The following is a 14,856-nucleotide window of genomic DNA, read 5'->3' on the forward strand; positions in this document are numbered from 1 at the left end:
TCTCTAACCTGCCCCTCTCACAGGCTATCACATTTCTCTTGTTAATTTTCCATGACAAGCTTTCTATTTAGCAACTGAACGTGAATCAAAACATTTTTCTATGATGAAAATGCAATGCAATCACAGTCAAAACAAAACGAAACAAGTCAGTACATTTCATACAAAGCTAGAATTTAAAGTAATTATGAAATAATAAATAGAGTACCCATTTAAGTGACCACTAAATGTAACAACCTGATTTTGGGCCTAATTAGAACAGTGGTTTCAGAACCACTATTCTGGGGCCAGAGAAATTATTATTTTTATTATTTTGGTGTTATAGCATGTTTTCATAAGAGCATGAAAATTTTGATGAATTAATTTTAGCATTTGGGAGCTTAATTTCGAAAAAGGACTAAATCGCATAAAGGGAAAAATTTTATTTTACTAGATAGATATACCAAATTCCTAGAGGACTATAATTGGGGGTGTTTAAAGTGCAAATAGACCTTTAATAAGTGCTTGGCCGGCCATAGGGGGCAAGAATTGACAAATTTGACAAAGCTAGGTGAGTTGGTGACTTAATTTGACTAAAAATAAAATAAGAAAAAGAAAACTAAGTGGTCATCTTCTTCACCACTGAAAATATCAGCAAACTTGGGGTTTTAGAAGCTTGAAAATTTCAGCCACTCTTCACCCTTGCAAGTTAGTGACTTTAATGGTTATTTTTGTTAATTTTTGTGTTTTTAGAACCCTTATAGCTTAATCTAGCTAATGAAAAGACTATTTTGCAAAATATTTGAATGTCTAAGGTTTTTCCATGTGAATACTCATATTGTTTACTAAATTTTTATGGAAGAAAATGAGTCATGGTTGTGTAATAAACAACTTTTGTGAAAGAAGTTTGCATGAAAACACCTAAAAAGGGTTATTTTGTAAAGTTGTAAAATAAGTTGTAAATGTGTGAAATAATTGAAATTTTGAGTTGCTATAGTTATAAAAAGAATTCTTCTAGGCTTGGTAAAAGAGGAAATTCAATAAAAATTGATTTACGAGCCTAAGGGCAAAATTGTAATTTTTGTAAAGTCAAAGGGCAAAACTTTCATTTTTCCAAATTGTGAATTATAGAATGTTTTAATTAATTTAATGATTAAAAGAGTGAATTTTATCATGTTAGATCAAGAAAATTGAGATTTGAGCTTAAATCGAAAAGTACGAGGTTATGGACTAAAATGGAGTAATTAGCCGAAATCGCATTCGAGGTAAGTCCGTATGACTAAATAAACATGTTATCCATGTTATTGTTAATATACTTGAAATCTATTTTGCTATGATTGTATTTAATTATATGTTGATAGGTTATGTTTGAGAAAGTGATGTCAAATGTTAATAACATTTTTGTGATGATTGAATACATTAGAAATTTGATGGAATATAGCATTCCATTGAAACAAGTAAGTTGTGCGTAAATATTACAACTTTATCGTTATGATGCATTGAATGTTTGATTTCGCATATAAGGCTTGAATGCATCTATGAGTAATGGTATGATGAGACTTATCATGATAAACTCCCGGTTGAACCTTAGGAATAGATTGGATAATCATACCATAACATTTGGGTGATATGTGTGCTAGTGTAAGACATGTCTGGGACATGCATCGACTACATTATGAGAGCTAGTGTAAGACATGTCTGAGACATGCATCAGCCTTGAGTTATGCAAGCCAGTGTAAGACCTGCCTGGGACATGGCATCGACTTGACATGTGTCAGTGGAAGACCTATCTAGGACATGGCATTGACACCGATAGATGAGAGCCAGTGTAAGACCTATCTGGGACATGGCATCGGCTTCGATATATGAAAGTCAGTGTAAGACCTGTCTGGAACATGGCATCGACTTAGATATGTGAGCCAGTGTAAGACCATGTTTGGAACATGGCATCGATATCGTACCCTATTTTTGATGCTTAGTGATTATCCTGTGGTATTCCAAATGGTTCAACGGGAAATTTAAGGTTTAAGTCAAAATGATAGAGCTTATGGCTATGTTGTAAGTGGTACAGGTACTTACATGAAATTAATGAGGTTTAAATTCAATTCATGTTGTATGATTAGTAATGAATGAATATGAGCATGTTGAGTAACACAGGTATGTATGCCAAGCTCATGAAAAATGATTTTGGTTTATGATGCACATTTGGTGAATATGTAAATAGGTAATTCATGCCTATGAGAATAATTTGTGATGACCTTGTGATTATAGGCCTATACTTATGATGTATAAATATGTATCTTTACTAATGTGGTGAAAATGAATTAATAAGGTGTGATAAACTTAGTATCATCAATTTACACTAAAACAGTTTTGGACAGCAGCCGTAGTTCAAATTTGAAAATCCACCAAAAAATCTGGAAATTGAGTTAGAGGCTATGAAATTAAATCTTAATAAGTCTAGTTTCACATAAAAGAAACAGTGTCAGCAAAAGAGTTTCATATTATGAAATATTTATATTGTTGTGAGACAGAGTTAGAATGGTTTCGAAATCCCCTGTCTTGATTTGGGAAAATCATTAAAATTTGTAAAAAAAATAATTATGGGTTAAAATTTATATGATTAGAATCCTTGATGAGCCTATTTTCAAAAGAAACAAATGGGAACATCATTCGAATCTCATGTGAGGAGATAATTAATTTTTAGTAAAGAAAGGTTGAAGCTATCGAACAATAGAATAGGGGTGACTTTGAAGAATAAACTGTACTAACTGATTAAACCAAAAATTCTGAAAATTTTATTGTAAGAATATATGTGAGTCTAGTTTCTGGAAAAATTAGTGGATATTAATTTGGAGTTCTTTAACTCCATATATAAATAATTTAGTGACTGTGACTTGAGAAAATAACTTGACCTGAACATAGGAAAAAAGGCAATTATGATAGTATTACCTTGAGATCATGTTGTAAGAATTGGTGGAAGCATATTGATAAATTACTTATTATTTTCATATGGACTTACTAAGTGTGAAGCTTACTCCCTCCTTTTCATTTCTTTTAGCTTGTCAGGTTAGCTCGGGTTTAGAGATCATCAGAAGCAACATCACACTATCAAGTCACTACCTTTGGAATAATGAAGCATATAATAAAAATTTCAAGTGAGTGGCTTGTATAAGGATCTAGTTTTTTGACTTGTGTTATTATGCTTTGGCCAAATGTATTGGCTTATATTGAGTTATATGTATATGCCCATGAGATGTGGCTCATATTGATTATGGCTTGTAAACCTAGCTATTCTTGTCATGTCTAATGTTTATGATGTGATTATGTTTGTTTGTCCTGCATGGTTGGTAATATGACATGTGTGTTGGATGTATTCCCTATGACCAATTGAGGTGATCATAGCGATGTAGTAATTACACGTTATAAAAACAATGTGATAATGGTTGAACATGAGTGCTTGATGGATAAGTTGGTAACCATAGTATAATGATAAAAGTGATCATCAAAATTACAAGTCTTATAATGTGAATTAAGGAATCTAGACTTAGTATTGCATGAGTAGATGCATTACATGTAAGAGGACATGTTAATGTTATGAATATGTCTTAATAAAGAATGCTTAATCACTAATATGATGTCATGATTTGTGGTTTTAATATGTATAAGGTTGTAAGGGTTTATGGGTAACATGAAGGCTTGGAAAATAGCCTAAGTGTTAACTACACGGGCTGAGACACGGTCGTGTGTCTCAACCGTGTGAAGGACACGGCCTGGAGACACGGGCGTGTGGCCCGACCGTGTGGTTCGATTTGCATGATGACGTCATAAACAGAGAGTTACACGGCCTGAGGACACGAGCGCGTCTCTATGTCCACACGGGCATGTGATCCTGTTTCATGGAAAGAAATTTTCTAAGTTTTTCCAAAACTTTCTAAGGTTCTCGTTTTAGTCCTTAACTACTTTCAATGCATGTTTAGGGCTTCGTAGGCCCATGTATGGGACATTATGTATGTGTATGAAAAGTTTTGAATTAAAAGAAATTTTGTAGCCCAATTTTTGCATGTTTGTGAACGATTAAGTTCGGTAATGCCTCGTACCCTGTTCCGGCGTCGGACATGGGTAAAAGGTGTTACACTAAAGGTTCGGTATGGTTCTATCTAGGGTATTCTTTTAAGGCTCATTATATGCTGTTCGGTTCTAAAGTAAGGATACCTGAACAAATAGATTCCTCGATCCTCACCCATTATAGGTTCATACGGACCGAGTTCAGTTTATAGGAATACATTTCCCTATGGCTATACGAAGATGAAAATCTCACGAAGACATAGGTACGGATGTATCCCGAAAGAGATCCGCTATCCTATATGGAGGTGAAGACCTCACAAAGGAATAGTTTCTCACTCCCATCTAAAAAGGGCAAAATCGAACGATTATGAAAATGCAATATTCGAAAATATACCCAGAGACTTGAACCAATAAATCAAATATATCATTATGTAACACTGCAAAAATGAAGGATGAAATGCAATTAAAGGATCGTAAATTTAAATCAAATAATCAATTTTCGAAAAAAAGACCAAAAGTAATCCACTCATGGCTTGACTCTCTTATTTTCTCCCCAGTGGAGTCGCCAAGTTGTCGAAACCTTTTTGAAATAAACTTTTATTTAAAAAAACGAAAGTGGGAGTCGCCACCAATCACTTTTAAGAGGTGTGATCGGGTCACCTCGTAATTTGTTCATTTTGATAAGAATTTTGATTTATTAAAACAATGTTTTTCGGTCTATAAAATCCAAAAAATAGGTTCGGGAGTCGGTTATGCACGAGGAAGGATTAGCACCCTCGTAACGCCCAAAATTGGTACCTAGTTGATTAATTAATGTCTTAGTGTTGGAAGTTGAAAACTTGAAAAGAGTTTAAAATACTATATCTCTTTGTATTAATGTTATTTTTACTTAAAAATTGCTTGAATAAATCGAAACGTATGTTAAAGACCCTCTCATCTCGAGGTAACAAAATGTCACATCTCGTAGGTTAGGACACAACACCTCGAATCCTTGAGAATAAGCTTGCCTTTTATTTTTTATTTAAATCTCATGTATTTTAATTTTAAAATGATATTTGGTCATTTAGGTTCAACGATAAAATCGAACCCTATAAGTTAGGGTACGACTTTCTCGAATCTCCAAATACGAAACATTGCCTATTTTTAAATTTTCTTTTTTGAAAAATAACAAGCGTTATATTTAAAACAATGGGTATTTATCCTATTTAAAACGATAATATGCGAATAAAATTCTGCGCTAGTAAATAGCAATAATATGAATATACTAATTGTAGCGACGTAAAAAAAATTTTTGTTTCGCTTGGTCGCTAATTGTGGCGATTTATTAAACATTTGAAAACCAACTTTCGATTTTATTAACAAATGGAGTCGCCACCGATCCTTTTTGATAGGTGTGATCGGACACCTAATAAAATTATTTTAAAACAAAAAGAAGGCCAAATTTAGGTCTACGTGAAAGTCCAGAGAAAAATTGGGGTTCGAAGTCGATTACGTATGAGGAAGGTATTAGCACCCTCGCGACGCCCAAAATTGGTATCTCATAAACATGTGTTGACTTGATTTTCAAAATACGAGTTCAATATAATATTTAATCGTGATCCGATTGAAAATGAAAATTTTAGTTTTCGATTTTTTTAGAAAGGGTGTCCGTTTTTTAACACAAGTTTATTTAATTTCACCCAACATAGCGATGAAATCGATGGCTTAATATTAAATCGGTACATTGCCTTATTTTTGAAATTAATTAAAACATGAGAAAAATATTCCTAAAGTGAGAAATTAAAAATAGATAAAGGACGAAAAAATGATATCATTAATGAAAAATATTAACATGGAATACTAGAATATTAGAATAACAATAATAATGATATTTACAAAATAAAACCAAATCATGTACTAATAATAAAATAGGAAAAATGATATATTTGGTAATAATAATATAAAATAATAATATGTACATAAAATACATATATATATATATGCATATAATAAAAGTATGTAATAATAATAATAATATCTACAATAAAAGAAAATATTAGGAAACGTACATAAAAATATATACATAAAAATTTACAGCAATAATATAAAATAATGATATGTGCAAAATATATATATATATACATATGTACATAAAATATACACTAATATAATAATAGTTATAATAATACTAGCAATAGTAATAATTTGTAATAATAATATATACACAATATGGTATTTAAAATATATATATATATATGTATATAATAGTATTTAAGAATATATACATAAGAAATATATAACTAATGGCATTAAAAATATATACATAATATATATAAAATCCTAAAAAAAAGGGGAAATAAGAGAGAAGGGAGGGGAAGGAAATCCGGCCAAGGGGGGCGGTCATCGGTCGATCGTCGGTCAGCGCCTTCGTCGACCACATCACCACCATACGGTGGCGAAAAAAGGTAAAAAATTTTAACAATATATGTATATACAAAGAAAGAAAAAAACAACACAAAAAAAAGAAAAAAAGATTCGAAAGAAGAGGAAAAAAAAGATGCAACCTTTTATTGATGTTTCTTTTGTGTTCAAAATTTGAAGGATTTTGTGTTTTTTTTCAATCTTTGTAAAATCCTCTTACATGATTTTGAATGGCTTTTTATAGCCATCTTTTACATGATTTTCTATTATTTCTTTTCTATTTTGTAGGTGGTGGTGATAGACAATGGATATCAAAATGGGAGGAAAAATGGGGCAAGTAGGAAAATGGCTAGGTGGCTAGGGTTTCTTGGTTTTTTTGGGGGTTAGGTTTTTCTTTTTTTTGGGGAGGTTAGGTTTTTTGGGGGCTTAATGGGCTTTTGAATTGGGTTTAATATTTAGGTTTTGTAATGGGTTTGGGTAGATGTAAATGGGTCATGGGTTAAGGGTTTTAGTGGGTTTAGAGGTTTGGTTGGGTTTTGATATAATCGGGCCCGGGCAATTTGGGCTTCTACACTAATAAAAACAATTCACGATAATCACACAATATATACTACTTTAATACTACTATGAACAATCAAAGAAAAAAATAAAATAAAATAACTAATAAAATGACTAATAACAATAATAATAATAATATCTAAATTTGAAATATATTGAAAATAGTAAATAAATAAATAAATAAAAGGCACAATAGAAGAAAATATAAAAAAGCCAATTGTAAAAAATAAAATAAAGGAAATATTAAGTAAATAAATAAATAAGTGAATATCAGTAAAACATTTGATTAAAAATTGAAAATAAATAAATAAATCAAACAAAATATACAAGAAACAGTTTAAAATAATAACAAATTTCGAAGTTAAATAGACTAAGGATTGAATTGAAATTAAAAGGGAGTTTGAGCTTAAATTATAATAAAATAAATGCAAAAAGGACTAAATTGAAGTTTAAACGGAATTTTAGGGACAAATCGATATAAAACAAAAATAAAGGACTACATTGTAGTGCGCAAAACGAGACAAGTACCGAATGGGAAAATATCCCAACTTCCTTATGAGCATCATTCAGGGGGACTCAAATAAAAAAATTAAATTAAATAGGGTAAATTTTAAAAGAAAAAAAAAGAAATAGGACCATATTGTAAATCGTCAAAAAAGTAGAAGGGTCACAAGGGTAAATAGCTCGTGTTTTAAAAAAAAATACCCAGATCCTAGCTCTAGGGTCGAATCGAACATGGGTCAAAGGCCAAAACGACTCTGTTTTAGCATCTGGAAATGAAACCCAAAACGACGCCATTTTGGAATGCTATAAAAGCATAAAATAAAATAAAAATCATATGCTTCCTTTTTAGAAAAGAATTTCTTTCTCTTCGTTTTCTCTCTAGGCACTAACTAAGATCCAGCCGCTGGCAACGGTGACCGCCGTCTCCGGTGGGCAAATTTTTTCAAAAAAACCCTTCTTCGATCCTCTCGACCGCCAAAATCCAAATCTGGGGTCAGTTTTTTAGAAAAGTGGCCAAAAAATCACCAAAAAAGGATAGGGCCCTTCGCCTCCCGAGACAGAGAACAAAACCAGGTAAATTTTCGTTGTATTTTATAAATATATAATATATTCAAAAGAAAAATGAAGGAAAAGACCACCTTTGAAAATTTGACTGCTTTATATTTCGATTTTTTTTGTGTATTTCTCCATCCAAATTACAAACGGTTTTGTTGTGGCTTTATAGCTGATTACAATATCACATGTTTTCTATACTGTTTGCTACTATTCCTCTGCTAGTTCTGCTTTTCTTTTCTGTCTTTTTCTTCTTGCTTTGTTTGCAGGTCTTGGCAAGGTCAACGGAGGCGGGAAAAGCAGTCTTCTTGCCTCTTTGGTGAAAGGGTGGCAAACCTCGGGACGAGTACCTGCTGATGTGGCACGAGAGTAGCGATGCATCTAGAGCTAGGGTTTCCTATTTTTTCTGAAAATTTTGGGCTATGGACTTGTAAATTTTGTTGGGCTAGGGTTTTTTGTATTTTGGGCTTGTAAAAAATTTGGACTTGGACTATTTAATTTTAGTTTTGTTTTTTTATTTTGGTTTTATTTATTTGGTCTTGGGCCCGAGCAAATTTGGGCCTTTACATATATTTTTTCAAATTTATGTTGTGTATTATATTTGATTTCGAAATTTAAAAAAAGCATATATAAGGATAAAACTCTGTATTATTTTCTATGATTTTTAAATGATTATATATAAAAAATAAATGTAATAAATGGGGATTAATATAATTTACCATTATAATTTTAAGATTATCTTCAATTTCAAAATAGATTATAATTTTAAATTATTATATTTTATTAATTTTAAAATAAAAATGTTATATATAAAGAATTGTCATATATTAACAAAATAAATATGACACGTGTCAAAATGTTTTAGTTCTTTTATCTGCTATCTATTATTACCAGTACAAAAGTCAATAGATTGAACTTTTTGATTTTTTGATCAAATCATGAGGCTTAAACACCTTCAAAGCAAGCTCATTCATCTTTTTGATAAAAAAACATGAGGTGTAAACACCTTATACTTAGATGGACGGATGAGCTTGCTTTAGATGGATGGAGAAGGGCTTAAACACTTTCAAAGCAATTCTTGGGGTAATTTGACAAAAAACGCATGTTTAAAGGTTAAAAGAGACGAAAATTTAAATAGAGGATTAAAATTTTTTTTTATAAAGTTGGAGGGCCAAATAAATCATTGTGCATTTTAAGATTGTGGTAATCTTTGATCAACCAAATAATAAAATATTGATATGATTACAAATTTGGCTATTAATGCTTACATCTTTTGTCAATTTGGCAATTTTATTGAGCTAAATTTGGCCTTCAACCTTTAAAAAATTAAATTTTATCATCAATCTTTTAAAAGAGTCTATTTTTTAACGAAAATATTAACTAAAATATTAAAATTTTAAATATAGTAGCTTGCATAGCAATCCGTGTACTTCATATAACTTTTTTTGAACTTTTATAACTCTTTTTTATTTTTAAATATTTTAAATTATTTGTTAATGTGACATATAAGATAAGTAATTTTATATTAGCATGAAGTACATATATACTACTACGTGAGTTGTCATGTCGATATCATTATGAAAATTAATGTTTTAATCATTATTTTCATTAAAAGAAAGCGATTTGACTTTTTTAAAATTAATAGTTAAATTTAGCTCACAAAAGAATAATAACCAAAATGACAAAAATATCAACATTAAAAGCTATTTTATCATTATGCCTAAAATATTTAGTTCGAACTTTAACACATGCCCAGTAATTATGTGTGAACTAATCTAATATTTTGGTAATAAGGGTATTAAGTAATCATATGTTGTAATGATTTTATGACCTTATAATCAATGATAATCTTACCTTTTATGAACCAATCACCCCATAAAGATAATGTTGTTTGTCAATTCCCAAAAATAGGGGTAAAAAATATGAAAAAAATTAAGATTTTTATCTTTTAAACATAGAGTAATAGAGTTTAGAATGCCTTAAAAATTATACTTAATAGATAATTAACAAGAATGAGTTTGCTGGTTCAGTGGTAGAACTTTAATTTTCTCTTAAGTCCCAAGTTTGAAACCCCTTGTGCACCTTTCATTCAAAATATTTTACTTTCTTATTTTTACCACATAAAGTACGAAATTTTCAAACTAGCATAGACCAAAATCTTTTTTTTTTAATTGGGTCATTAATTCAAAATAATCCTAATTCTACATGAATTCCTAAAACCTATTTCAATTAGGGGAAAAGAGTTTTATAAATAGTCAATCTTTTCAAACCCTAGAATTTATATCTAAAGAATTTTTCAAGAAAAACTCTCAAAGTTCTTCTTTTCACCTCCATTGCCGAAGCAAATTTCAACTAAAGATTTTCAAATCACATCCTTCTTCTCCCAAGTAGATCGTCGATCTCCTCATCCAAATTAAGGTTGTGGGATCTAAACTTAAATCATTGTGTATAATTAATTGAAGTATTAGAAATTAAGTAATTTATATATGTGCGAACCCCTGTATGTGAACCCTTAGTAAATGCTAGGCGATCCCTTAATATATTTATGTGAACCCTTACATTCATTAATATACATGCAAACCATGTTGTAATTGGATAGGTGAACTGTAGCTCTCAAAAGCTCCCTCCCCCATTTCTTTACCTCTTAGGTAACACAGAGAACTAAGGCTCGGAATAGTATTAGAGGAACTTCGGACTAGCAACTCATTTTCTTTTATTATCATTTAAAAGTTTCCATTAAAGCTTCCTTAATTGTTCTTTTTTTGGGGGGGTTGTAATTATTAATTCTTGCTTTTATATCTTAAGTTTGAGATTGTTTACCTTATTTATTTTAAGCATGATACTTAGTTAATACTATGAAATTTGTATGTTATTTGGTTTAAAAAATTATTATCTTTAATAAATAGTTTTCATTGCTTTACAAAATACTCAAATTTTGATAAATCTTTTCTTAAAAGCCTTAATCCATTTTTCAAATCTTCACGTTAATAATATTGTAATTAAGTTACTAGGAAAATTCGGTTTAATGAATAAATATTTTCCTAAAAACAAAGGAGCGATTTTCATACAAATCAACTTAAGCAAATGGAGGGCTTTATAGGATCACTTCGGTGATCAAATGTAGCACTTTTGACTTAGGGGAAACTCCTAAATCGAGTCGAGAGTGTTACATTATTTATCTTTTTATATTAATAATATAACAATATGCTGAATAATTATAAAAAAAACAACAGTAAAATGATATTACACTTAATTGGATATTAATTCAATAGAAAAATTACTGGCAGACGAAATTTACATAAAAAATAAATCAATAAAAATTTTAGTAAATATAAAAAAAACACTATACCAGCAACAAAATAATGTACAACATCAAAGGTAATAATTAAATTGTTATAAAAATATATTTGTATATAACTCTTTGCGAATTGTTGAGATACAGTACTATTACAAAGCAGAAATCTTAATGCCATAAGTCAGCATTGCTACTACAAAGCATAATAAATCTCCAAGTCAAAATCAACATTCAAAAGAAACCTATCAGATTTGAGAAGTTCAAATCATTACTCCCAAAATTTTGGGGGCATTCTTCTCTTGAATCTAGGTTTGTACTTCAGAAAGGTCACCTACCTTGACTTTCTGGGGTCTCGTACGACGTTTTTTCGTTCAAAACTGATCTGAATCACTTAAATCGGATTATTCAATCGATAAACACGCAAGAATTAGAGGTTGCTTTCAAGATTTATGGAGTTTGTCGACAATAATGTAAGAGATTTGTAAATGAATTAGAAGATTTAATGAAACACAATGAAATTCAAAATTGAAGAGTTTTAATAAATCGAAATGAGAATTTTTATCAAACTTTTGACGAATTTACGGGATGTGATTGACGGAACTCAACAACTGGTAAGAAAATGAGTTGAAATTGGGAATAGGTTTTGATTTGGGAACAAAGATAATTATCAATAGAAAATATTTTCAAAGAAAAAAATGGAAAGAAAAGGGAAAAAGAATAAATAGAAGAAATAAATTCTATTATGATTTGAAAAGAATTAATTTGAAATTCGAATTAGGATAAAAAGTTAAAAAGGTGATGGAATTCTTATCCTTATTTAAAAAGTTTGGGGGCGTGACTAAAATTTCCCATACTTGGCCTAATCAAAAGAAAAGCGTAGAGGGAAGGCGTGATCCGAAATCTGGTCGCATGAGAGACTAGCGCCTCAATCACTGGGCTATGGACCTTTTCTTTAGTTTTGTTGCTGTAATTTAAATTATCTTTTTGCATGTTTTTAACCGAAATGTAATAGAAGCAAAAAGGAAAATAGGGACTCGTAATCGGGTATGCAGTGCAAGGGAATAGGAAAGCGTGTTCACCTACAATTCTTGCTATTTTTCAACGCTTAAGAGAATTCATATGTTTCTGGGATGGTGTGGATAAAATAATGAATAAATTGGGAAGAAGGATTTTGAATCTAGGAAATCTAACATTAGTTCTAACGTGCTAACAAATAGACACAAACCTATTCTTTGATCATGAATTTCCTCTAACAGTATTTGTTGTATTATGGATTTTATCCTAGGTTACTAGGAGGAAAGAAATTAATGAGGAATGGAGTTTGAAACTAGAATCTCAAGGGATCATACAAGCTTTAATCGGTTAATAATATTGTAATTAAATTACTTGGTAAAGTCAGTTTAATGAGTGAATGTGTTCCTACAAATCAACCCAAGTAAAAGGAGGACTTTACAAGATCACTTTGACGATCAAATGAAACACCTTTAATTTAGCCAAAGCTCTTAAACCGAATCATGTGTGTTACATTATTTATCTGTTTATATTAATAATAAAATCATATACTGAATAATTAAAAAAAATCCAACTAAATTGATGTTAGAAAAATTGCACGAAATTTACATAAAAAAATTAATCAATGAAGTTACAATACTATTACAAAGCAAAAATCTCAATGCGTTAGCAGTAGTACTACAAAGAATAAATTCCTATGCCAAAATTAGCATACAAAAGAAAACTATCAGATTCTGAGAAGTTCAAATCTTCAGTCCCAAAATTTTGGAGAGCACTCTGCTCTCCAATCTGATTTTGGATATTCAAATTGTTACTCCCAAAATTTTGGGGAGAACTCTTCTCTGGAGCCTTTGGGGCTTCAGGCTTTCTGTTATATACTCTACATAATGCCCATCCATCAAGCTGGATTATGAAAAACATAATTAATTAATAAACAACAATAACATTACTATTCATACTCGAATTACGATTAATAAAACATGTATAGCAGTGCAACATAAAAGGAAAAAAATTGCATATCTCCAGTTATGATAAATATACAGGATGAAGAAAGTTAAAATCACGTCAAAATATTAGGGGTTAAAGTGGTATTAAATTTTGGGATCTAATTTAAATTTTCAAAAACTTTGTACGTTTAATGAAATTTATCAAAATTTTGGGGCCAAAGCTCCTTTCACTCCAGTTACATTCAGCCACTCATGATACGAACACAATCGAGAACAGTATAAATATAGAAATTAAAAGAAAAGAAAAAGTTACCTGGTGATCATTTTTATGAGTTGTTTGAGGAGGATCGCTTAATACATATTCATGCATGATCCAATTGGTTTTCTGAGCTTTTGAAGGTTTCCCTCTGCAATAAACTAGGGTTTTCTTCAAACCAACTAACTTTCCATGGGACTTGACATGTTTATCAGAGTTGACAGCCTTCCAGAACCCGTCGCCGGCGGCTCGATTTGGTCTTTTGCCCTGAGGATGCTTCCGATCCCTCGACGTGAAGAAATACCATTCATTTATCGTTCCATTTGACGACATGTTCCCGCTTCTGGCTGCGTTTAATATAAATCGTTAAAACAAAACAAAACAAAACCACAAACCCTTCATTCATTCATAATATAAAGATTGAAATGAAAAACCCTACATTTTACCGATTCAAAAGAAAAAGAACCCCCCACCGCCCCCAAGAAAATATGCAGATTATGAAATAAATACCTGTAAGATTATCGGGATCATATTTGTAAAGTGGAACCTCCTTGATTCTGGTGGGTGGTAATGGTTTACTACGAGCTTTGTACATCAAGTAAAATATAAGTTCATCATCTGTAGGCTTGAAACGAAAACCAGACGGCATTGACTTCAGATATGCTTCGTCTTCGGCCTCCTTCATGCGTACCATTAATTCTTGATTACCATCTTCTTCCATGGCTGCCGACTTATTTATAGACATAAGATTTACAATAAGGGGGTTAAAAATAATTGTTCAAAGTTCAAAGTGTTTATTTATAGACATGAGAGAAGTATAAATTACATAGAATTCTAACATCACATTAAACTTAATTCACTTAATGATAAAATTTTCAAAATAAACTTATCTTATAAATTATCAAAATAAATTATTTTTAAATAATTTAAATTAAATAAAATTAAATACACAAGATAAGTATTCATAATTTTAAATATATAAAATTTCGTAAATAAATTTAAAAAGCTAAATATATGGATAATTTTCAAAATTTACTTGAATTCCTTATTTTGATAAGTGATCAAAATATATTATTTTTGAATAATTTAAAATAAATAAATTTGAAATATAAAATTATTTTGATATATATATATATATATATATTTTTTTTTGAAATTGAGAATTGATTTTGATTTGGGTACAAAGATAATTATCAACAATGATGAGAAAATATTTTCAAAGAAAAGGGAAAGAGAATAAGGATTAATTTGAAATTTGAATTAGGATAAGAAGTTTAAAAGGTGATGTA

General features: G+C 30.3%; 1 protein-coding gene across 1 annotated transcript; it reads right to left on the reverse strand.

Moving 5' to 3' along the window:
- Positions 1-12,923: 12,923 nt before the first annotated feature.
- LOC108458605 (NAC domain-containing protein 1-like) lies at positions 12,924-14,423 on the reverse strand. The gene is made up of 3 exons (XM_017758015.2): positions 14,078-14,423; positions 13,625-13,914; positions 12,924-13,267 (listed from the first exon to the last, which is right to left on the reverse strand). The coding sequence occupies exons 1-3, from the start codon at positions 14,310-14,312 to the stop codon at positions 13,043-13,045; spliced, it is 750 nt and encodes a 249-aa protein (XP_017613504.2). The 5' UTR covers positions 14,313-14,423; the 3' UTR covers positions 12,924-13,042.
- Between the last annotated feature and the right edge of the window lie 433 nt (positions 14,424-14,856).

This window comes from Gossypium arboreum, chromosome 4, assembly GCF_025698485.1.
Source record: "Gossypium arboreum isolate Shixiya-1 chromosome 4, ASM2569848v2, whole genome shotgun sequence".
Taxonomy (NCBI): Eukaryota; Viridiplantae; Streptophyta; class Magnoliopsida; order Malvales; family Malvaceae; genus Gossypium; species Gossypium arboreum.

What these genes read in the sequence shown, in the direction of transcription:
- LOC108458605 (XM_017758015.2), bottom strand. Translation starts at nt 14,312, where the DNA reads ATGTCTATAAATAAGTCGGCAGCCATGGAAGAAGATGGTAATCAAGAA. An exon ending in TGATCCCGATAATCTTACAG is followed by an intron (nt 13,915 to 14,077) that starts GTATTTATTTCA and finishes TATTAAACGCAG; the next exon opens with CCAGAAGCGGGAACATGTCG. An exon ending in CTCATAAAAATGATCACCAG is followed by an intron (nt 13,268 to 13,624) that starts GTAACTTTTTCT and finishes TTCATAATCCAG; the next exon opens with CTTGATGGATGGGCATTATG.